This window comes from Zosterops lateralis (genome assembly GCF_965231275.1).
Source record: "Zosterops lateralis genome assembly, chromosome: 1".
NCBI lineage: Eukaryota > Metazoa > Chordata > Aves > Passeriformes > Zosteropidae > Zosterops > Zosterops lateralis.
Window position 1 is genome coordinate 64183097 of NC_139762.1, and position 25859 is coordinate 64208955.

General features: G+C 38.5%; 1 protein-coding gene across 3 annotated transcripts in view; it reads right to left on the reverse strand.

Annotated features, from left to right (window-relative positions):
* Positions 1-232: 232 nt before the first annotated feature.
* Positions 233-25859, reverse strand: part of NUP153 (nucleoporin 153) — a 43337-nt gene continuing 17710 nt past the window's right edge. The window contains exons 3-22 of one of the 3 annotated variants that reach the window (XM_083858335.1): positions 24815-25063; positions 23423-23562; positions 23212-23340; positions 21384-21500; positions 21212-21256; positions 21043-21096; positions 18259-18405; positions 17485-17537; positions 14808-14961; positions 13077-13214; positions 12612-12704; positions 12294-12381; positions 11886-12005; positions 9659-10273; positions 7575-7769; positions 6209-7051; positions 5266-5625; positions 3349-3621; positions 1892-2051; positions 233-1438 (exon numbers count right to left, since the gene is read on the reverse strand). In XM_083858335.1, the coding sequence (XP_083714461.1) occupies positions 1354-1438; positions 1892-2051; positions 3349-3621; positions 5266-5625; positions 6209-7051; positions 7575-7769; positions 9659-10273; positions 11886-12005; positions 12294-12381; positions 12612-12704; positions 13077-13214; positions 14808-14961; positions 17485-17537; positions 18259-18405; positions 21043-21096; positions 21212-21256; positions 21384-21500; positions 23212-23340; positions 23423-23562; positions 24815-25063 (4058 nt within the window). In that variant the 3' untranslated portion in view covers positions 233-1353. Of the gene's footprint in view, positions 1439-1891; positions 2052-3348; positions 3622-5265; positions 5626-6208; positions 7052-7574; positions 7770-9658; positions 10274-11885; positions 12006-12293; positions 12385-12611; positions 12705-13076; positions 13215-14807; positions 14962-17484; positions 17538-18258; positions 18406-21042; positions 21097-21211; positions 21257-21383; positions 21501-23211; positions 23341-23422; positions 23563-24814; positions 25064-25859 lie in introns of all 3 variants that reach the window. The other 2 variants (XM_083858334.1, XM_083858336.1) reach the window with 2 other exon arrangements.

Here is a 25859-nt window from a genome sequence, read left to right on the forward strand (position 1 = left end):
TGGTGAACCTTTACTAACATTAGGTTGGGGTTCTTTTAATAGCACTACAAAAACTTAACTGCAGTCAGCTGACACACTGATAAGCTGCTCCAACCTTCAGGCTGCAATAAAACTTTCCTTCCTAACAGGAGAACTCTAACTTATTTAAGATCCTCTAAAACCAATGCAAAAAAGCAGAGGTTGAAGAATGCACGAGACATGGCTCAGGTCGAGGGAACCACCTCACACAGTTACAGCTGGGGATGCCTTTATGGAGAGTTAAAATTGCCAGGTAATATTTTGCAGTTTTTATTGATGGCATTTATCCCATGGTTTAACATGTTAATTATACTGTAATAAACATGGCTTTAATATTAAACTTTTCCTTATTATCCAAAGTCACCACAGTCCATTTCAGTAAATATAAAAATATATACTTAATACTTTGTACAATACTGGTTTTTGGTCCAAACAAAAATGGATCAGAAAAGCCAATAAACTTACTTTAAGAATTCCCAATTTTAAAGATTTTCTAAATGGATTTAGGCAACTTTGAATAATGGGATTTACATAAAATCTGAGACAATACTAAACAAAAATGGCTGTAACACACAAAATTAAAATTTCAATTTCACAGATTTGTTATGCCAAAAAAGTACAGAGAAACAAAATTGTATTTACACATTTCATAATAAAATAACAAGGCGAGACAGGTGATAAAGGGCTGTAAGAATGAAAATATAGAAATAGCATATAATTATTAAATGAAGAACTACAGATCTAACAAGTCCTTAGCATGGATCATCCTTTAATCAGTCTTCCCCTATCAGAAAATTTTAGTGCACAATACACCCAAACTCACTCACTTCACACATACACCAGCACAAACTCAGCATAGAAATCATTCATTATCAACATTCTCTACTCTATACAGCATCCCTCGCTGATATAATTACAATTTCGAGGCGTCAGTAAACGCGGATGAGCGCACGTGGTGGTGCGGATGAAGAGGTATCGACAAGCCATTCACTGTGCAGGCTCTACTCAGGGCTACAGCCAGACCATGCCGAGTCTGTGAAAGAAGTAACTTGAGACGTTTGCTTGAGAACAGCCTTGTTGCCAACTTTACTTGCTACCAGAAAAACGTAATAGGGAGAGGGGAGGGAAGGACAGGAAAGCTAAGTTTTATATTCCTTTAGGCAGATCTGACTTCCGACAAGCCAGTGTGAGGTACAATCCCAGTAACTGAACAATTCAGGGTAGTAGCTGAACATTTCAGGGTAGTAGCTGAACAATTCAGTCAGGGTAGAAGCTGAACAATTCAGGATAGTAGTAGCTGCTTCCAATGTTTTTGATGCTTTACCAATCAGGCGTTTACTTTCTACGTCTAACTGCAGTCTTTATCTTCCGACCAGCAACTGAAGATCCAGAGGCAGAGAAAACATTTTTCCCATTAGTCCTATTAAAAGAAATTAGTAGTTCAGAATTTAGGACAGTGTAGCTGAAAATTCAGTAGCAGCACTGAGAAGATATTCCAGAACAACTGTTTCATAGTCTTGTCTCACTAGTCACCAGCTGGCAACAAGCAGCAAATGATGAACAGGAGGAAGAGAGTTCCAGAACCCAATTAAATCTCTCTTATTCAGAAGGTAAGCAGCAGCATAATGGCTGGATACGGGTTCTACCTTTCAAGAACAAGACAATCTCACATGTGTTGATGTGTGATATTCCTGACAGCTAGGCTCCTTTACAGATAGCGGTGCTTAGTTACCAGTCAGGCTAATACAAGGAAGGATGCCAAATTTAGTTTCAAATTCCAAGGTTCATCTGAACACCTCATGATTTAACAGCAGTAGAGGCTGTCCACTGATATTACCCGAAGCTCAAGGGAAATTCTGATATGGTCTCTTACCCCACTGTAAATGTTGGTTGCTGGTTGAACGAAAATCCTGAAGTGCCAGAAGGCGGTGCAGGAGGTGCTGATGCAGGAGGATTTGCACCAAAAGTGAATACTCCTGGGTTATTTGGAAAGCTGAAATTAGTATTACTACCTCCAAACCGGAATACAGAACCTGGGAAGATGGGGTGGAAGCAGAACAAGTAAGAAAGCTGAAATTTGAGGTCATCCTTTCCAGCAAAACCCTCATGTTCTTCCTCATTATCTTTAAAGATTATTCTTTTTACAGGTTGCTCAAAATTACAGTGTTGGGGGGGGAGGTGCACCAGAAGTGTCAGATTACTACAGGAACAGTTGACTGAATGAATCCATTCACACAGATTGAGGAATTTTTAAAGTAATACTGCTGGCACACTTGTTGGCTAATTTCTGTGCCACCATTAAATTTATACCTGTGCATACTGAAGTTTAGTAATCAAGGCTTAAATTCTAAATTTATATTCAGGTAAACTTGCCAGTGTTCATGCAGTAGATCTGGGGACTTCCCTTCCTTCCTTTAATGTGCCAACAGCACCTCATCTGAAAAATCCCCAAACATTCCAGACATCAGAGTAAACTGATAAGTAATACAGAAAATCCAGGGAGAACTTTACCTTTAAACTACTACCTGATTACTGAAAGAGTAACCGAGTAACATGTTGTGCACTAATCTGCTTGTACTAATCTACTGATTACTACCAAAATGTCAGTTACTTTTAATGGAGGCTACTTTGTAAAACTTCTGAGAGGAAAAAAAGGAGGCTTTTCCCTTTCAGTATGTATTGTGATATCAAATAGACATTCTGGCACTGTTTTTGTTTTTTAATTATTACTAGTATGGAACAGGTCTTTCTTAAGTTACAAGGTTCATTCTCTCTGCCCCTTTCCCATGGCATTTTATACTTCATTAGTAAAAAGATCTTAATACAGTCTTAACCCATAAATGCATTAAAAACCCCTAAACAATTCTGACTGTATTTCATACAATGAAGCCTGTTCAAGTTAGATAACTAAAAATTTCTCAAACCAAAAAATAACAATTTTGCAGTGTGTGTGCTCTTTTGTTTTGCACAATCTTACCAGTGATTACTCACTCCATGGTTTTCAACAGTTCCTTTTAATCATTAGGTTTCTAAAGAAAATAAAGCTCAAAATTTAGTTGTAGAGTTGCAACCTCCATGTCTGCCAAGTCTCTTGTGGACAAGGCTTACTGTGAAGCTGGATACCGTGGCACACTGTGCCTCCACAGTCAGGACTGGGACATAAATGACAACCCTATACCCATTATTTTTATGGAAGGCAATTCCTATATATAAATACACATGCAATGCCAAAGTCATCCTTCTCCATATAATTTATGGTGCGCTTCATGAAAAAGAAAATAAAATACATGATCTTTGAGACCAAAAGGGAAGAGGATGGTCGGCACTCACCAGTAGTGGGGGCAGCAGAGCCAAAAGCTGGCTGCTGGGCTGCCTGCTGGCCGAACACAGGGGGCTGAGTGCTGCTTGTGACCGAGCCGAAGGCGGAAGGAGCAGGGTGGGAGCCAGCAGAAAACAACGGTGTCGACAGCGATCCAAAACTTGGAGCGCTTTGCTGCCCGGAGCTGGGGCTTGGGCCAAAGGTTGGTGCCTGGCTGGCGCCAAAGGCTGGGCCAGCAGCAAGTGCTGGGGGCCCAGAGCCAAACAGAAACGAAGACGATGACCCTTGTGGGACAGAGAGGGATGTCAGTACGGGCCCCTTCCCTCCCGACCTCAAGAATGAATCCAGAAACAAAAAGTCCTCAAGCCTCAGGTCTGGCAGCTGAATACTCATCTTAATTTCAAATCTTTGTGTGAGTATATAAAACAGATACTACCTCAGCCAGAACAGGAATTGCATCTTTTCTTTTAAGCAACATGAGAAACGCTGAATTTATGAGAGTCAGACAAAATTAAATCTCAAACACACCGGTTGCTTCTTCATGTACAGATTCCTACAAACGGTATGCTTTAATCTGTATTTACTAACAGCTATTTCTACCACATGCATGGAATATTCATTCAAACTGGACTTTTCAGACATGCAAAATACAGCTCCTGATTTATTAGCGCTAGGAGAACATGTATCTTTTCAGCAACTGCACCTCTCCCCTGTACAAGTGTTTACTATTATCAATTTCTGAAGGCCAAATCAACCTTGCAGTAAAAGCTCAAAAACTTGGTTTAGCAGAGTAATTCTCTACCTATCAATAACAAACAACAAGCCCAATTATTGAGCTGCATGGCCAGCAAAAACAATGAAATGCAACTGAACAGTGACTCTGAACGTACATGGCAGATCTGCTATGCAAAAGGGACATTTTAAACAGCGTTAGTAATGCTCATGCAATAGGAAACACCCTCTTCTAATTGCACCGTAAGTTGGAATGGCTAACTTTCTTTCCAAGATGAGATACATGGTAAAAATTAGATTTCTGAATTTGTGAAGATGTTTGAAATATGCTGCCAGCTACTAACAAAATTACACTGAAAGTTACTGATTTATAAGCAGTTTAAATTGTTCTGTTGGTGGTTCTAATTTAGGACTGTTTTCTCTGTTTCTGATACACAAAAAAGTGTGCAAATTAAACTTTTGTGACTAGCAAAATTAAGTAATCAGGATCAAACTAGATTAAGTCTTTCCCTTCCAGATTCAATCTTACTTCCAAATTCTTCCATGGCTCAAAGGAATACAGATAGTTTGGTGAATTTAGTCTTGAGTCATGCATTTGTTCATGCAATTCAGGCAGTGGAGTAACAAACATAAAACATGAAGAAACTCTGTATTTCTTATTGGTGTCTTCTCTAAACTCCTAGAAAATTAACATGCACTGGCCGTGCTCCTTAGTAGAAACCAACCCTCAAGCAGCATTAATTGCATGTTGAGGTACTTCATTTATATGGAGTCCTTCCTTTGTGAGGGAAGGACTTGGCAAAGCTTGACAATTCAGAGTTTTAGGTACAGGAGCTAAAAAGCAGGAAATTGTAATTCATTGACTTCTAACTGTAAACACTGGACTAACAGTGACTGAAAAAAGAAATTATCATTCTCATGGTGAAAAACTCCTGTACAAATTGAAATCCAGGAAGGTTTGTCCTTTGCATAAAACAACTCTGGTGCCAGTTCATTCTTAAACTGTATTTCCCACACTGAAGAAAAAAAGAGCCTAAATTAACATTGCTGAATATAAATCCTCAGTATTTTCCTCTACTTCCATGCACTTTGCCTGAATACTTTCCAAACTAAAATATTCATGAAACAGTATCTTCATAGTCCACTGTATAATGGCAAAAATGAGAAAATGAGAAGAGCAGCTATTTAAAACATACCTGTTGAACTTGATGTAGTTGTGGCTCCAAAAGTAAATCCTGAATTTGCTGCATTGGTACTGGTCTCTCCTGAAGCAAAGAGAAATGGAGTAAGAGTCGAGCCAGTACTGGAAGATGTGGTTGCTGGTTTGTTTTCTTGAGAGAAGCCAAATGACTGAGTCGTTGCAGATTCTGCAGGATTGCCAAAAACAGAGCTGGTCACAGTGTTGCTGGGCTGTCCAAACACAAAGGGAGTGGGAACTGGCTGAGGGTTTGAGGAAGAGAGGGTGCTGCCAAACACGCTGCTGCTGTTGGCTGAAGTGGTGGGTACCACTGTGCTGGAGGAACTGGAGCTCAAGAAGCTGAAGGATGCTCCTTGATCTGAAAGGAAGAAACACAGTTACTACTAAGTCACACAAATGGAGTTTAACAACCAAGAACTTTTCATACAGAAACCACCACTGAGAAGCTTTAATCCTCCCCTGCAAACTTTCAACAAATTAAAGGAATGCAAAACTATGCAATACCTATGAAGTGATTTTTGTACCTTTGTAGCAGTAGAGAAACTGCAGCAGAGCTGCAAGTAGATGGAAATAAGATATTCCCTCTCTCCTTCTCTTTCACTTTAAAAAAAAAGACTAGTATGAGGCCTCTATACTGCACCCTATTACAGATTTTATCACCAGCTGAGCTGCTACTACTGAGACAGTACAACTTCTGTGCTTACACAAGCAGTGATACAGGTTCCTTAAGGTGTGGCAATTTTTTTTTTGTCTAAACATAGTGTTAAAACTCACTGAAATCTACAAAGAAATTGACACATACTGTCTACACATCAACAACTAGAACTAAAGAGGGACTGCAGGTAGTATATAAATCCCACAGATGTTGTCCAGTACAGCCTTAGAGATATTACTTTGACAGACATGAGCAGAGAAGTGAAGGCAAAAGATGTTCTGTTTACCGCTAGTACTGGTCGGTGCTCCAAATGCAAAAGGTGCCTTTGCCTGCTCACTTTCCTTTTCCAATGGTTTACCAAAACTAAAATTGAATACTGGTTTTGCTGTGCTCTCCTCTTTGGTATGCTCAGCTGTCCCAGATGAAAAGATAGGCTGTGCCTTTAACTCTTCATTGTCAGCTTTCTTTCCAAATGCTAATGGACCAGCAGAAGTGACGGAGTCCTGCTTCTCTTCTGCCCTTCCCAAAACAAACTGTGAGGCAGGTGCAGATTCCACACTGCCGAAAGAGAAGCCTCCCTTCGTTGAAGCAGTTTCATCCTTTTTCTCATCTGGCTTCTTAAATGGCAAAGCAGTTGATGCTGCATCCTTTTCTGCCATAGTTCCAAAAGTGAAACCACCAACTCCAGTTTTATTTTCATTAGTAGCTATGGAAGAAGTAGAACTTGTAGCAAAACCAAAACCTCCCAAAACTGGTTCCTCTTTCTTTTCCTGCTGTCCCAGACTCGTCGTTCCAAACTGAAATGTTGAAGGAGCCTGACTGCTTGTAGATGGAAGTCCAAATGTAAAACTGTTACTTTTACTTTCCTTTTTGCTGTCATCTGATTTAGAGTCTGAGGAAGAAACTCCAAATTTGAAGTTCCCTGAAGGAGTAGGAAACTTAAATCCTCCAGTCACAGTGCTGGATGATGCAGATTCGGATGCAATGCCAAACTTAAAGCTACTTTGTTCTCCAAATTTAAAATTTCCCGTGCTAGCTAATGTTTGAGAAGATTCAGTGGACGATGAGGGGACACCGAATGTAAATGATGGCATTGCAGCATTTGTAGACACAGCAGCAGTACCAAAACCTGCAGAAACAAGCAACAATGTCAAGTTTGCAATATATGATGTAATACATGCAGGCTTTACATGGCTGGGATTCTAGTCTTGAGCTTTCCCAGAGTCAAAACTGTTCAACAGAACACCTCAAACACAGACAAGGAAACTCCACACTTCCTCTCTGCACGTATCTTTTAGCAATGGTGCTCTTCTGTGCAGCACGTGGCTTGGAAAAGCACACTGCTGAGCTCTTTGAAAGACCATCGTTTTTGCCTAAACTCCAAATGAACAACACACAAAGGGCTTGAAACAAACAACTATTTCACTGACACAAGCTTTCATCTAAAAACCCCAATCTTTTTGTGGAGAATGGGTGTGGAAACATATGCACACGATCTTATTTAGGTAATATTCTTTGACAACAAATGGACAGTTTTGCCATAATCAAAGGAAAAATCACTGTACTTAAAAAAAAAAAAAAAAAAAAAAAAAAAAAAAAAAAAAGGAAAAAGTTGCAGAATGCACATCCTTGTTCTTCTCACTAAGAATTACCTTTGAGCTCTGCTTTGGTGCCTGGCTTTGCAGTTTCACAGGCTATGCATTTCGTGGCTTCTGCTGTGTTTTGGACCAGGCAGACCTCACATTCCCAACTTCCTTCAGGCTTCTTGAATTTGTCTAAATCCAGAAAACCTCCAGAAGAAGCAGAAAATGTAGAAACACTGGTACTGGTCACAGGCACTGAACTCCCTGAGGAAAAAAGTAAGAGAGTTAATCATCCTGCTTAAATCATACACAAAGCTTTTAAGAAATGCTCACTAAATTGCAAAGCACACAGGTGTAACAGTAAAAAAAATCAAGCTACAAGTTGATTTGAGTCAAACACAATGTGAGAATGTAAACAATAGAAAACACCTGGATTCTCCTTTATAATCTATATATGAATTCAAGCACAAATTGAACCAGTGGCATTTAAACAGCAACTACAGTTCATAAAATACAGCAACACAGCTGATTTCAGATGTAAATTACTGTATTGCACTAAAAGAATTCCTCCTGGTGACACCAGTTACTGGTAGTCAAAGTAAGCATCACTCAAGTTAATGATCACTGTCAAGTGATTCAAGGCTGAGAATTTACTAGAATGATTCATCAGCAAGTCACAAGGACAGGACACATTCAAAACCAGAGTGACAAAAGAAGAAAAGGAACTGGAAGTTTCCAAACCCACAACTCTTGTGTTCACCACACAAGCTACACTGCCTTCAACAGCAGCAGAAGCCCTACTGCTACTGAGGTGCAAAATCCAACACTTGCCCTCTGACTTTTCTCCCCTGTAAAGGAAGAAATGGCACTTGAGGCTGCACCTGAAGAGCAAACTTCAGCTCCACAAGTCAGGAGTGAAGCAGACATCCCAAAGGCACAAATCATCACATAATTGCACTCTTCACCTACAGTGAATCACTGAGGGTGACATTCAAGAGAGAGACACAAGATAATTTCTCAAATTCAAAGCAGTAACATTTCCTAGACAGGAATGGGTCTTCTTTTCCACAGCACATCCAGCAAATTGATGTCCTCCCATTTTACTTGCTTCTCTTGGCCCCTTGACAAACATAAAGTAATTTTGTAATTCTCTGCACTGTGGTGGTCATGGCGAACCATCACTTCCAAAATTCTTCCTTGCAATGGCCAGAGCCTTGGACAAATGTGCCAGCTGACCACTCTGAGGCTGTCTTCATGAGGAAGCTCTTGAGAATAAGCTTCCTCTAAAATGCGTAATCTTATCTGAAGAAATTCCACTCTTAGTACACAGTGATTATAAAAGCACAATCTGCTCCATCTTACATCTATTTGTCCCCCAGAATGCATCTGCAAACATGTTTTTGACATCAAATTATGTTAAGAGCCAATAAAAATTAGCACTAAAATAATTATTTGTGCTTTTAAAAAAATAAACTCTCTCAAAATCAGTTCAATGACATATAATGGAAAACCACCCAGAGATGAACTGAAGAAGGCACCCATTCCCCAAGATCTGCAAGAACTCTGACCTTCCTAAACAAGGTTATCCATGTTCTGAAAAGCTCCCATAGGCATAGCTGAACGTATGGTTCTGTTCTAGCACAAGACAACTAGCTAAAGACTACATTGACTTGGGATCTGGCTTCATACCTCTGCTCAATTCCACATAAAAACTGATTGGAGATATTTTAAACCATGTTGTGAAAATACTGCTTCTACCTATGTTTTTAAAGAGGAAAACAAAACCCCAACAAATCCAGTAGTTTTTAGCTCCTTGCAAGGAGTTTACATTTTTCCCCAATGAAAATAAGTCAATTGGTTTTAAGTTAATTAAGGCATCCATTTTAGTCATCTTTCCTCACTAGCTGTAAAGCAGGGTATATTTGCTTCAGTTCAGCTCTGCACTAATACATTTCATGATCAGTTCAACTCATGTGACAGACTGGAATCTGGGCTGAGACCTCCAAAGTGCCTGCAACCATTCCTGAAGAGAGCCACTAATCCATCCTGTCTGGCATATAGCCTTGCTGCTCAAAATATTTTTTATATGCAACACATTTTATTCTCTAAAAAATGCACATAGAGTAAGATTGAAACAACAGAGAAGAACAAACCTGGTTTTTCAGACTGACAAGCTACACATTTGCTGTCTTCTGCCTTATTTTGTAGAAGGCACACTGAACAGTTCCAAGAGCCTTTTGGCTGTTTAAATTTGTCTCCAAACCCCAGAGTGACTGTTGTGCCAGTGCTGCTGGAGGTGGATGTCACTGTCACCAAGTTGTCCGTGACCACTGGCATTGTCAGAGCAGGCATGACTCCTGTTCCAGGCTTTGGTGTATCACATGCTATACATTTTGTAGCTTCAGGCTTGTTCTGGACCAGACAGGTATCACAATCCCACGTGTTGGGTGCCGGTTTAAATTTGTCTTCAAAGCCCAGTGTCCCTGCTGTAGGAACTGCTGTCTTGGAGGAGACACACGGACTCACACTGATGGTCTGCTTCGTACTCTCGACAGTGGACACTTTAGCAGCTTCACAAGTTACACATTTGCCATCTGTGGTTTTGTTCTGCAGACATGGCTCGTGTGTGTCAGACTGCCAGAACGAGGATCCTTGTTTAGAGGTGTCTTTACCTGCAGAAAAACTACTTATTGCAGGCCTTGTATAGACCACTGTGCTTGTAACAGGCTGTGCAGATGAACAGGAGGGTGATTTCCCAGACATAAAGCCTAGTTTAAAAAAAAGAAAAAGGTCTTACTAATGAAGCTGTACCCTGGCTGCATGCAAGTTACTTATAATAGTAGACAGCACAAATTTAAACCAAGTGTCAGTGGTTACAACCACACATTCCAACTAACTGCAAGAGGAAGTCCATGGAAATCTTATCTAAAGGGATGAAATTTCATATGCTGAGCTGGGACACAACAGAACACTTATTTAGAGCTTGATTTAACTCTTCAATTCCAGGAAACTCTTAAATACAAATCTCATTTGTATCTGCCACTACACTGGTAGGTACAAGTATAAACAAACAGCACTGAAAGCTGATGATGTGTCACAGACTGGAAATAATCCAATTTCATTTTAAGACACCATGCCCAATCGAATCAAATTTCTAAGGCTATTTCTGCCATAGGAGATGACTCACATTTACTTAGTAGCTGTGCAGCAGTTGGTACTTGGAGGAGCAATCCACACAGTATTCCCCCATAAATACAGAGTAATAATTAGGCAATAAAAAATAAGACAAACACAGAATTTTTTTCTACATGCTTTGTTCAAAATGGACTGGGCAAAGGCCAAATTTAGAGATGCAAACTTTTCAGAAAACAAGAACCAGCAATATGGAAACACTAACAAAAATGCTACAGCAACACATTTAAATATCAGCCCAGTTTAAGTGGAAAGCTAAAATAAAAAGTTTCTCTTTTTATTATGTTATTGTTGCTTTGGGGTTGTTTTTATTATATTAGAAGTGAAATCTTCCAACAGCGTGAATTTAGAACCTGATTGTGCTAAACTGATAAAGAAAACTAATGCCACTTCATCCACAGGTCTTTCCTTAAACAAAACACACAGTGTATTTTCTCTCTCTTAGCTCTTTCCAATATAAATAGGCAATGCCTTCTTAAGCCGTACATAGATTTCATAATAAAAAGTCCTGCCATATCTCAAGGCTTATTAGGAAGATCAAGTTTAATTAGATCCTTTTTCCTAAAACAAAAAACATCATCTACACACACACTCTCTTTACTCAACAGTTGAAAAAAACTGCAATGACTTGAAAATCAATTTTTTTAAAGTGAGACAGCCCACTGCTACTTAAAATTTACATCTAAACCCACAGTAACTGTAAATGTTTAAGGCCAAAAGATATGTAGCTTCTGAAACATATTTAGGAATTAAGTAACTATTATCTTTACAATTCTTAATTTCTGGAGATGGTGACAGTGGGAGAGGAATGTTTGTGAAGCATTTTACAAATATTTCCATTCCAGTTACATACATTTTATTTGTTCAAACAAAACACTGATTCTTTGACTAATTCTTTTTATACTTAAGTTTGAATTACAACCTGACATGCAAAAAAGAAGTGATGCATCTGGTCTGAAGCTGCAGTTTTCCCATCAGCAACGAAAGCCTCTTCTAACAGAAGGGGGCATCAAGCCTAACAGATGTAGCGTTTAAGTCTGTATTTACTGCTGACACTGCTGTAACTGTGACAAATTGTCTGGGTTTTTTTTGTTGTTGCTGTTGTGCTGGGCTTTTTAAAAATCACTGCAGCAATATGCAAAAGTGTGTTCTCTGCAAAATACTTTTTAAAAGAGTTCATTATCTCACCAGGGCTTTTTAGAATGTCTAACACACTTCCTTGCTTCAAGAACTTAGCAGGTTTGCAGAACCCATCATATTCTTCTTCCTCTTCCTTCTTATTGCTGGTACTGTTTACAGTGGCACTACCTTTAAAAATAAAACAAAACCCACCTTTTACAAAGAAATGCACTTAGAATATATTCATATATGCTACAAACAAGAAGTTCCATGTTTCATTCTTCTTAAATAAGAATCTTTAAAATTCTACCTTATTTACAAGTTTACAGTTACAATCTCATTAAAAGCAGACTTATCACTGAAAACACAATTTGCCTAGAATGTGAAGCTTAGAAATTACAGACTTAGCTATTTAACATACAAAAAAAAAAAAATAGAATTAGCACTCTATGTTTGAAATGCTAAAATTTTTGTTACCTGGACTAAGGATGGATGTCACTGGTGTATCAGTGGATCCAGAAAGCTCTGACGACTTTACGACAGGAACACTAAATGTAAACTTCATCTGCTATAAAAAAGAGAGGGTTTTCTTAGATTTTAAGAAATTCTAATCAAGTTTCACACACAAATAACAATCTGAAATCCAATCTTCACACTTTTGGTGCACGTTGGGTGAAAATTTACAAGTCAGAAATCTATAGATTTGTTTCTCCCCTTACCAGGGCCAATTCTGCTTTATTGTTCCACAATGTTCTACTAAAGCCTTGAGAAAACGTTGGGATTTATTTTACTTACAGACAATGGAGGTAGCACTTCCACCTCGGTAGATTTCACAATTGGAGATGAAAATGTAAATGTAGGACTGCCAACATTACTTGCAGGTTGTACCTGTATTTTCAAAACAATTAAGGTTTGTATCTAAAAGAAAAGCATCCAGGCGAAACAACAGCAGTTACCTGAATTCACTATCTAACAGACATTCTGCAGTGAAGTTGAAGATGTTTGATATTTCTGATCCACAGCTAAGAGTTATAAGAAAAAGCTTGCAGGTGAGTGCATAAGATGGACAGAAGCCATATCAAAATATGTCTTCCTCCCCACTCCCCAGTCTGAATACGACCCTTTTTAATTAAACAGGTTATAAACTCAGGTTGGTTAGTCTCATGAGCACCATAGAAAAAGTTAACATTCAGCAAGATTCAGCAAGGAGGATGTATACTCACCCTGAAAAAGTATTCAGACTACACAGCAAAGATTTACCTTGTTCATCGCTGCTTTTGAAACAATGCTGGGTGATGAGGACACAGCACTACTGGCAGGGAAACTGAAGCTGAACGTCGGCAGCGATGCAGAACTGATGGGCAGGGGTACTTCAGGTAGTTCTTCCTGCTCCATCTCCTAGGTGAAAATTTTAAATTTTGTTAGTTTAATTTTTTCTTTGAAGAAGCTGCAAAATCTAATTATTCACTTTCTTTAGAAAAGTTTTAGATTTTAATCTTTCTCCTTCTTTAAAAAGTTGTAAATTTTAGTTTTAATTTTTCATGAGACCTACTACCTTCCTACATCCTGTCCTCCACTAGTTTCTTAACAAAGTTAAATGTAACAGAGAGATCTGTAGACAAAGCAAGTTTTCAAAAGGAATCCTAACCTCCCACGTAAGTCTGCCACATAATTTTTATTCGTGACAGACCTGTTTCCATGCAATACTACATCCATCACCTGTCCAGTAAGAATACTGAAAGTAAGCTCAAAATTGTTACGTGAACAGATGAGAGAGGGGCGCAGGTAAGATTTATTTATGGTTTTGTCCATTACTTACTAAAGATCTAGAAAGACATAATGATTCTAGAATTCTATGATTATCTTATCTTTTTAATTAAGAGCACAACTTCATGGCAAGTAAGAAAGTGTTCCTCTTGCAAAATTAGGGAGGACAGCTGACAAAGTCTCTGAAGTCACTTGAACTTGGAAAAAAAAATAGTATTTTAAGAAGGATGTGTGTTCCTTTGAGTACCAAAACTCTCAAACCAAACCAATGCACAGAAAGTCAAAAATGAAGCCCTGATGAGCAACGCAGAGGATCATACTCTGGTAAATCTAGTCAGTATAATGTACCAGGATGCAAATTTAAAATTCAGAAATTAGTGTACCTTAAAAACTTCTGCTCTTATCCTTGTCTTTTAAATCCTTTCACTACCAAGATTAGATTGGTTAGGGTTTAAATGGGAATAGCCACTCTATTCACAATTTGGACAGTAGAACCAATGTCTACTCAGAAGTGACTAAGCAGAGATGCACACTTAATACAGACATTAAATGTACCCCACAGATTACATGTTTCAGAGATCTAATCTGAAGAGTCTAACACACCTTGATATTGAGACCATTTCTGTTACAAAAACATTCTCCAGTATTTACTACTTCTTTATTTTGCATCTGCCAGAAGACAAATTAACCTGTTTAGATTTAAGATCCAGTAGTAGGCAGCTTATGTAACACTCAGGCAGGAAGAGAATCCTTGGGACAGTAATGACTATCACTGCATTAAATGGAGTTTTCCCATTAAAACAAGGAAAAAAACCCTTCACAATGAGTTTGAGTAAGTGCCAAAAATTCTGAATGATTATTAGCAAATATGCAAAACAGTGTCTTCTGCTTCAGGCTCTCAGCTCATACCTTTCTACATGACTTACATATAAAATAATTTTTTTAAATATACTTGACACTTCGTTCCTTTCTAAAAACTCTACAAATCTCTACCAAATTTATTCATTCAACAACTAACAAGAAACTTTATGAAGAATATCCAAGATAATACAATGGAAGATTTTAAAAATACAAAACCAAAGCTGAGGCACTTATACAGATAACTAAACTGGAGCCTGCTCTGAAACCTACAACAACACACCCACAAAACTGAAATGGCATTATTGTAAATTACTATGAGGCAATGAAGCTACTTATTTCAATAATCACAGTGAGGTCAATTACCTGAGAGACCCTTACGAGCTGCTGTTTTTGTCCAGGTCTTGATGCACAGTATCGCTCCCTTTCCCTCCTCATCTTGCCACAGGAACTATCCATCCTTCCTCCTGAAGACAGACCGTTGGATGCAGGAGTATCCAGCTTGGGGTAGCTCAAATTGCTGGCACAGAATAAAAATACATAAGTTGAGGAAGGGAACTAAAAAGAAAACAAAAAAAAAAAGGAGAGAAACTCCCAACTTGATCAAATAATTGTGTCAAGCTATTATAGCCTCTATTAATCCTAGAACTGTCACCTGCCAATTAGAATCAGAAAAAAACATCCCACAGGTTCCTAAATGCCAGTAAGTATCTGGTGTTCTAAACAGCAGAAGCTGAATAAGAGCAGCAGTGAGAATAACATACATAAAAAATAGTCACAACATCCATAAAGGAATGATGACTAAGCCAGAAGACCTGAAATAGAACTGATTTAGATTGTTATTTTCTAATGTTTGCTTTTAATAGTCCAGACAGCGGAAATTTTGACTGCCAGTCCTCTGATTCTGTGACGAGCATGTATCTGTGAAAGGATATAAAGAATAAGTAAAAATATATGGGCAGGGGGCGGGTGTGTGTTTGTGTGTGTGCACAGGAAATGCTGCCAACAGCTCTTACGGAATTGAGAGGCTTAAAGTTGTGTGGCAAGAAAATATGACAGAAGCCTCATAAGCAGCTCTGGATTTCCTGAGGCCATCACCAGAAGCAGCAGAGGTGTTTGGGTGTGCCAACATTCCAGAAGTCTTTTCAGACATGAATACAGATCCCCTTTTGTAAGGCATACAAAGGCATTTCTCTGTTCATTACAAAAGCCTAGGGTCAAACCAGAAAGACTCCCTAATCCAAATGGGAAGGGGAAAGAAAAACTCAGAAGAAAAACCTCGAAACAAACCAACTTGCACCCCTTCACACACAGACAAACCCCACCTCCAACAACAACAAACCAAACCAAAGCCATGCCACATCCCAAAATAGAAGTGAACAAAGGAATAGTAACAATAAAAAGCAGTATGGCATCACAATGAAGTATCCCTGAAAAAACCTTCAGTGTCAAGCTTATCCTGCAGTCAATCAGTCAGTCATTACAAAAGTACATTGGATGACACTGGAAGATACCAGGTCAAGTTTCTAGAGGACTGAGGAAAAGAATTGGTCTAAACCTCTCAGATAGTTGCAAACATCTGCTCAGCACTGTAACCACTACTGAGAGGAAACCAGATCCTTAAAGCCATATGCTTAAACTTTTCCCTAATCCAAAGTGACAATCAATCTGAATTACAAAATTAAATCTCATGTCAAAATAAATCTTTATGGAAACAATTATAGCACGTCTATGATAGCCCATATTCCTCTTCTCTGGTAACACCTGTCAGCTTCTAAGAGGTAAAGACAGTTCTGTCTTCAAGCAAGTCAGTCCAACCTACAATTCTGATGCTGATTTAAAAACTAAACAGCCTTTGTTAGGCTGAACAGAGATGTACCAAAGTACTGCACATTAGCTGCATGAAAAGACTATGGCCCTTATTAGTTTTGTATTCCTACTCCGTAATATGACAATCAACAGACACTGGCTTTATAAAAGAGTTAAAATAAAAGGACCATCTAGTCTTAAGTCAAAAGTAGAGACACAGCAGAAAAACTTGTGAAACAAATAAAAAGCAGTATCAGTTTCCTGGATCTCCCTTCTACATGGAGAAAGGAGTTGCACCAAATAAAACTTAGAACAGTTTGAAAACCCACAATTAAAACCTAACATCTGTTTGCACCTCTGCCAAAACCAAAGACGGTTCCTGTCAAACTATCAGACTGTAAAACAAAGGGTTGGCTTTGGGGCTTTTTGCAAGCCAAATAATGCCCAAGGCAATGTAAGAATTGCTTGGAAGATGAACACACAGCCAACACATTAGCAGATTCTCTAATACTGTTCTTTGAAAGGTCTGAATCCTCCAAAAAAGCCTAGCTTCTGAGCACACAGTGCCTTAACTCAAGCACTACCCAAAAGGTTAGTTCCCCAGACAGGAGAGTCATCAATATTATCTCGTCATTCTATGCTGACCAAGCAGCATAATGCAAGACAATCTCCTCAAGAAGAAATACAATTAACTCTCCTGGATTTTTTTTTCCAGAGACAAGTTGGTATTCGTCTTCAGATTACTCTGAAGGGCTTCCGTTTTTCATGCAAACTCACAGAGCAGACAAGTGCCTTTGTCATGTTAGAAACACTAGTAAACAATCTTCCTCTAGCTTTTTGTATAAACAAACAAGGGGGAAAAAAAAACCAAACAAGAAAAAAAACCAAGAAAAAAATAAAAAAAAAAAAAGGAGAAAAAACCTAAAACTTGAATTTACTCCTGAACTGTAAGACATTTCACACCATAAAATTTTTTTCAGAAAGAAAATCTTGTGCAACAAGCTTTCAGACTCTAAGCAATTATTTAATTACCTGAAACTAAGAGCTGCTCTCCTAATGAACACCAAGATACAAATAGTTAAAACTCTCTCATAATACAGTTTTTTCACTTCTTCTATTCCTTTTTACTGAGAACTGTCCCTGTCCTTCCAAAAGAAGGCAAGCATGCAGACTGTACTGACAAAGAAGGGGGCTTTCTTCTTTTAAGTGTTTTAAATTAATAGATTTGTCATACCTTTCAGACGATTTTACAGGCTTTTCTGCAGGAAAACTCTTCTCCATCATATCCTGCAAAATAAGTTTTATTTATTTCAAGATTTATCTGAATATATGAATAAACAAAACACAAAGAGAAGACAACCAAACACAGATTTTGTGCTGTTTTGTTTTTTATTTATACCACTAAATATACCTAATCTGCTTAAGCTTGTTCCCTAACCAGTCTGACTATCCACTTAATCTCCAGCCCATATATTTTATACCTGGTCAGTTTTACATTCAGAATGATACTGGAACCACAGGTGACTTTTCCAAAAGAGATACCAGTATTGTTATAAGGCAAGTTTATCAGGGACTCCATCTACACTGAAGTGATCAGAATGGGTAATCAGGAATTGTGATATGAACTGGTAATTGCTAGAAATCTCACTTGGAGCCCACAGTTCACCTGAAACATTTTATACACATCAGGACATTCCATCAACTTCCTGAACAGCAGCATATGTAAAGGAAATATGTGTTTCTGTATTTTAATATTCTTTCACCGTGAAAACCCTGGCCCAACAGCACATCACCACATTGTGAAAATAAGCACCAGCCACCTAGTGTGCCAAAGATACAATTATATTCATAAAACCCCTCAGTACCTCTTTCACAATGGTCCCCACTGTCTTTTCTTAATGCTTACCTCAGGTATACTATTGGTGCTCTTGCAAGAAAGACTTAGATCAGTTAGACACATTCCAATCTTGCAAAAAGCAGGCAAATTACGACATGAGAATTTACTTACTTGATGGTCTGTATCTACCCTTTGGTGAATTTTTCTGGAATTAGTAGCTGATTTCAGAGATGGTTTAAAATACGTGATCCGACTCCCTGTCAGGGAGATTGGCTTTGGTGTCACAAGTTTCTGGACAGGTGGATGTTGCGAATCCATCTTTGAAAGGGAAGCAGCAATCAATTTATCCTCGCACCCACCCAACTTACCACAGCATTTACTGATGATAAAAGTTACAGAACTATAAACCTCCCACCAGTCTCAGCACCCACTGAAAACTATGTGGAAGTGTTGAAAACATTTAGTTTGCAGAAGGTAATCACCAGAAAATCAGTTATAAAATCGAAAAAGCTACAGGAAAAGTCAAAGTCTGACTGAATCCTGTGTCAAAATTTGGCAGTTACTTCAGAGAAAAAATAAACGATATTCCCATAAGCAAAATAACTCATGTTTCAATAGCATGCTCCGATCCTTTCTTCTCCTCTGCCCTCATCGTGATTTTTTTTAACTGACTTAATCCATCAATTTAATAATGAAATGGTTAACCAGTATTAAACCAGGTTCTGGGTTTCTTTTTTTTTTATACTTTCTTCCTCTGAAGTTACACTTAAAAAAAACCCCGTGAAATATTTTTTAAGAAGTCTCATTAATGTATGTTCTAATGTTTTAGACTTGCATTTGATGCTCTTTAGAGTACTGATCTGACTTTCCTTGTCAAAGCTTTTTTATAGAAAATGGCTAATAAACAGAAAGGACTGTACATTCTGCAAAACACCTTAACTGAATAGAGAAAGGAGGAAGACCCCAAAAGGCCCCATGATATATCAAATCATCTGTAGCCTTGGTGATAAGAAGAGTGAAACTTGGGATGTATCTACTATTGAAATCAGTATCAACAGATGGTTGTGCCCCAACCCAGGTGCATAACTATAACTGCATGACCTTCACATGGGCCCACTTCTTCTAGAGCTTGTCCTGGTCCTGCTGGATGGCATCCCTCAGATGTGTCAACTGCACCGCTCAGTTTGGTGTCACCTGCAAACCTGCTGAGCACTCAGTCCCATCATCTCAATGATGAAGATCTGGCATTTGAATTTGTTAAATTTCATCCCTCTGCAAGGACCCTTGTCCCTCAACAGAGTCAACAACCTCCTTGTTTCACATGATCAGCAAACCTGCTAATGGGGCATTCAATTCATGCCTCCAGATCACTGAGAGATTTTTTGAACAGCACTAGAACTGATCCTGAGGAACACTGCTGGTAACCCATCACCAGCCAGACATAGCCAAATTCATTGCAACCTTTTGCATCCTGCTCATCCCAGAGCTGGACAATTTGCCCAGATGGATGCAAGAGGGACAGCCCCCAAAGCCTCAAAAAAATCCAGGAAACTACATCTGCCACCTTATCTTCACATGCCAGGCAGGTGACATTATTGTAAAAGGATATTAAACCAGTGAAACAGGTATGTACAACAAGGAAAAAAAGTAATCCCGTAACATGTTGAATACACTGAAAGTTATTCTGTCTGGTACAGATCATCAAAATAAGAAAAATACCATAAACAAATTTTAAAAGACCTGTAAAACTTTTGCCTGAGTATCCAAGTGTCCTGTCAACCATTTGTTTGCTTTAGCAGGAAAACACACAACCCTCTTCTGGGCACATACAATCCTGTCCTCTCTTTTCATCAAGAGCTACCCTTTCTCCCTGCCAAATTTTATGAATTCTAGCATTATGAGTAGACAATTTCTCTATTTTTACCCAGTGACAGCTGTGTGCAACATTCACTTTCTGACCAACGCCAGGGTCTAAGCTGCAAATCTGGTTGATCTTTTTAAATGCCTCATCACAGGTGTGGTTCTGCATTTTAATGCAGAATCCATATCAGCTTTGTTTTCAATTACTGGGATAATATTTAAGAGGTGGTTAAAAACTTACATGCTCTACTTTGTAATTTATCAGATAGCCAAAGACGGTACAGGAAATCTGAGATGTTTATAAACTCCTAAGTGACTGCAGAATTAATTATACTCCTAACCAAGCCATTAGCATAGAAACTTTTTAAAACATTCTGTCCACCTCCTCATGAAAACAGCAGATTAAAAGTTTGCACTGAAGAAAAACCATTTTTGTTCCTTTGGTTGTCTGAGCTAAAAGTGACCTTTTGTGGTTTCACAATCTAATAAATGTAATACTCTCAACATTTTTTTAAACAGGGAAATAATGATTTACCATAGCAACAATTCAGTGCTACTTCCAAACAGGAATTTAGGAGCATAAATTTACAGAAGTAACAAAATATAACTGATGTCCAATTTTCTCCTTGCCTTGAGTAGTAATAAAAAATGTAAATTTTTGCTTAAAATAAACACAGATCTGCACAAGATCTGAACAATCAATCAGTATTTTTCTATTTCTGGTTACTTCTGCAAGAGAAAGCTTTTTGAAACAAGAACGTTATCATGCAATTTAACCCCAAGTTGCGGGCCAAGATAAAACCACTTTGTACATTCTAGAGAAGCTGTTCTTGACGTATCAGCACACCACCACAAAAAGATAATAATTCTCCACCTGAATAATCTCCACAGTCCTTCATCTAGTGTGGATAGAAAAGACATTTTAGCAATTTCCACACAGCCGAGGCAGCTATAACTTTCATAAGGCTAATGATGGTTAATTCATATTAACTTGAATTCATGTGTGTGCTGTCACTGAGGTTTGTGACATTACTTCTAAGAGCTGTAAAGTAGAGAAAGTTACCTATCTCAGCTTAACATGTTACTGGTTCTTACCTGGTTTTGTCTGGATTGGAAGCTAGTCACATTCAGCACACTCCTGTCCACAGGCTAACAGGGGGAAAAAAGGGCCAAAATATGAGAGGATGTTTTTTTCCTACAGGAGGGTTTCATCCAACAAAAACATGGCGGGGGGAGTGGGGGGGGGGGGTAGTGATTAACTTACAGAAGACAGAGGACTAGAAACAGAAGATGGAATCCTTTTAGCATCCTGTTGAAAAAACAGGTACAGTAAGTCAAAGCAGAGCTGACATTAAGTAACATATTCACCCTATACTGGCACATTTACTGTGTTTTCCAAACACATGGAATAAAACACAAAAAGAGGTGCCACTTACTGCCAAAGGGCTTGACATCTTCTCCAATGTCTGCAGGATGCGTCGTGCTGTGGAACTTGTCACACCATAGGATTGCACATTTGCTTGTTTAGCTTTCATTTGTCTCTTTATCGGTGGCTGAAAAATTAGCATTGCCAATGTTACCAGGCTGGATTCTGAGTTACACACGCTTTATGCCCTAGGGCTACACTGGTGATACAATCAACTCGTCATGACACAGAAAAATGCACTCACTGAGCATTCAAGGCATTAAGAAGAAAAATATTACACTAGAAGAAAAACTTTACAATAGTTTAAGTGGGGCCCTGCATGGGATAAAGCAACAAAAGAAATCCTTAAATGTAAAAGGTCATAAAATGAAGATGTTAGGCTCATAGGGTCTCTGAAGTAGTGATTACGAAAACAAAACTGAAGCAAAGGTTTGTGCTGCAGAAAGTACTTTCAGTAGCAAAACAGATCTCAGAGTTTCATGATGGCGTAAGCATGGCATCTTAAAATCAGAGTATACAATCATCATCACTAATTTCTAGTTCTACTTCTCTCATTTCCTCCCTTCCCCCAAGATTGCAGCTGACTGCAGATCTTTTCACTGTTTAGAAAGATAAAGATCTGATTTGAACATAATGCACGGAAAAAGTGAACATTGTACATGACTGAACATGATTAAAAAAACTTCAGTGTGACCATTTTTTTTAAACTATGTTACAACTTTCATGTAACCACATCATGCTTCCCACACCACTACAGGAAGCAGATCACACAACATATAGAACACGTAAGTGAGACTCCCTGTACCCAGCAACAAACAAGCTTGTCTCTCCTTTAAAAGCCTAATAGTTGCTTCCTCTTTTCAACATAATCCTCAATTTTTGTAAAAAACAAAAATAGTTGACGACCAAAGAGAACTTCTAGCTTACAGAAATTTTAAATGTTCTGAAGATTCACTCAACACCAAGTCAGGAAAACCTGCAAAGGTTCAAGATTTCCCTCAATCAGGAAATCGTAGGTCCCCTGGTTCCATGGTAGAAACAGACTGCCAAAATAGGTCCAGCAAACTTATTTTCAGTTCCTTAAAGTTCTTTTGACTTTTTAGTTTTTTAACAAAGGGCATTTTCATTTAAACAAATTTAGAACTGAATCAGATTTTACTGAGTTGCTTTTTGATTCAACTCTAGGTACTGAGAGCAGTCAGGATTTTTAATTTGCTCATTTTAGACCACAAAGAACGCTTTGGGATAAACAGGTCTTCTCAAGAGCCTTTTGAATGACAGTAAAATAGACAGCACCTTATTGTTTATCTTGGTATAGCATGTAGGACTGCATGGCTCCCTCTCAGTAACAGGAGTGCAAAGGATGAGCAAATTTGCGTTTTGTATACTACTACATCAAAAAAAAGCATAATCTGTTCATACTTTGAGTGGTTGTGTGAGATCTACAGGCAAGTATCAGGGAGGTAACTTTTACTGCTATTTACAAAGTTTTCAAAGTTATGCTGTCATTGTAATTATTTACATGCTATTTTACCATAATATAGGCAGAGGCAGACCACGGCAGAAAATGAAAATTTTTGGAAGACGTAACAGAGGAAACCCCTATTACAAGAAACTGCCCAGCAACTTAAGATGCTACTGTCATTCTTGTGCTTTATGATAAGCATTTCTACATAAAGCGTTACACAAGAATTTAAACAAAAATTGTAGGCTGAATGGGCAAGATAGAACTGTTGCCACATTTTTCAAGTTAAGTTCTCAGCTCACAGCTTTTTTGGCTGAGCTCCTCGTTCTGTATTCAATTACATTTTCCCCACAATGCACTAGTGCTCTCCTACCTGGTAAGCAGAAATCTGCACCTTTGTCTGCCTCGCTGCTGCAGCTGCACCACCATAAGAGGTCTTTCCAGGGTAAAATGGAGAATCCCCAAGCTGTCTTGTCTTAAAGACAGAAGTGTTTCCAAGTGACTGCAGAAAGATATTATAGTAAGTGGTCAGTAAAACAGCTACACGTTCAACTTGGCTAAAATTAATACTGTGCAGTACTTACAGGAGAGGGAGATCCAAAAGCAGATAAATTGAATGCAGGTTTTTTAGAGCTAGATGCAGGATGCTGTGAGAGGGAATGAGATCTTTCAGCCTCTGGGGACCAGAGCAGTGGTGCTGAAGTACTTTTTGAAACTGTGATATCTGCCAAAATGACAAATGCTATATGTAAATGTCTTGTGTATATAGAGAAATTTAGTATTAAACATCACACAAACCCCAGAGTTCTCTACAAAAATGTCTCACAAAATGAAAAGGTCCCTTAACACTCATTTCTCTGCCACTCTAACCTTCAGAGCTCTTCAAACAGATTAATTTCACATATGGCTCAAAACCCAAGTACCAACTCTGACCTAAAATCTGTTCACACAACTGCAAATACATGACCTTTCAGTAATCTCTTAAAAGCATTCACTAGTTAATAGCACATTTCCAATACAACGTAATTTTATTTTTTCTTCAAAAGAAAGGAACTGTATAAACACTGGTGCATCTTTAACGATACAAAGTTTTTCCTATGTTGGTAGAGGGTTGGAAACCAGCATAGGACAGAACAGACCAGGTCTTATACCTGAAAAATTACCCAAAGACTGAATTAACAGAGTTAACCACCTATTTTCTGTATGTTTTATGGAGATATACCAGAAAGTTCTAGCAAACTCAGGTTATATTGCTACGCCCTGGCAACATGTACTCTGAAATGTCAAAATTGTCAAACTATGGTCTCCAGAGAACTGGATGAGCATGCCTCAGTCCCCATTCATATGAGGGACTCGAAAAATCTGCAGACTTGCTGTTTGCTCTTTCTCACTGAGACACCTAGGTAACATTCTACATAAATACAATGTTTTGGGGTTTTTTTTAACTTTAAAATGGTGTACTGAATTTGGCAAGAAACAACAAAGTATTGACAAATGATGCCCTTTACCAAGAACGGGGGGGGGGGGGGGAAGCAGCCCAGACTTGCTCAGTCAGAATAGTTGCTTTATTAACTCCTGGTTAAAAAAAAATATATGAAAATATCTTGTGTTTTTATTTGTCAACCATATTTACTCAAATTTAGCCAGCTCATATTCTGAGTCGCTCCTCCTTCTGGGCAATCAACCTATCTATCAAGCTACAGCAAGTTATCTTCATCTCCTATTATCCCCATTCAAGAATTATGGATAATCATTGTAAAATTGTATTTATCAGCACTGACTCTTCAGAATATCAACGACTGATAAACATATTCCAAGCATGGTTGTATTTAAAAGGTGACAGGATTATATACTTCTAAAATACTAATGTGGAATTAGTGACAGGATTATATACTTTTAAAATACAATGCGGAATATTAAAGAATACAAAGTACTTCATACTATCAACCAAATCAAACAGAGAAGATAAAAGTTACCCTTATCAGATGCTCTAGAAGAGAAGCCACTGGTTGTAGAGATGTTATCATCATCGTGCTGAGAGGTAGAATCTTTTATTTCCTTTACGAGGGACAGCCCAGGACTGCCGATGCCAAGGGAGGAAGATGTGGAGGGCTGACAGTGCGGGACTGTGGAATCCAACACGGTGCAGTTCAGATGGCTCCGGTGAAGGGAGGGCCTTGTTAACACATCCGAGAAGTTCAGTGCCGACCTGCTTGTGGATGGCTCTAAACGAGAACAGCCAGACAATCAGCTTCCCTATAGACAAGCTCACAGAAGCCAAAACCTGCTTTCTATCAACAGCCGCGCTTATTGCCAAGTTTTAGGCACAAAAATAGAGAAGCCGAATTTAACTTCCTCACCCAGATAGGGTTTCATCTGTTTGATTACAACAGCAACACTGCTTGCAATACTAAGCATTAATGGTGCATTAAGAAGTATTTAAGGATGGGATTTTTCTGAATTTCATCAAAATCTGACCCTGCACTCTAGCGCTTAAACTGTGTTTTTTGCTAAATCAAACATCTATAAATTCCTTCTCCTCCAGATAATGCTTGCAATAAGCTTTCCAAAATTTGAGATTACATGACAAATTAAGGACAACTCTGCAGTTTTTATCATCCTGAAAAAAAGACGGTGTTAGTCTGAATATTTAACATGAAAATACATTTTGCAAAGACTTTTGGGGGTTTATCTGTTCTGGTGTCATCATCCTCCCTTCCAAATTCTACCATATCAGGTGAATTATCTCCTATCCATTAGTTTTTGAGATTTTGGCACAAAGGACAAGTAAGCAACACGGCTTCTGTTGTAAGATGGGCATTTTTTCCTCATGAGAAGGGTCTGTAAACATTGCCAGTGTCCTGCAGGAGGTGGTCTCACAGCTCCAATTTGCCACATGAACAGAACAGCAATTAATGGCCATCTTGCTGGATATCCCTGGACCTACAGTCCCTCCCACAATTTCTGGATATGAACATAATTTTGAGACACTGTTCTCCTGACATATGTGCTGAAGCTTCA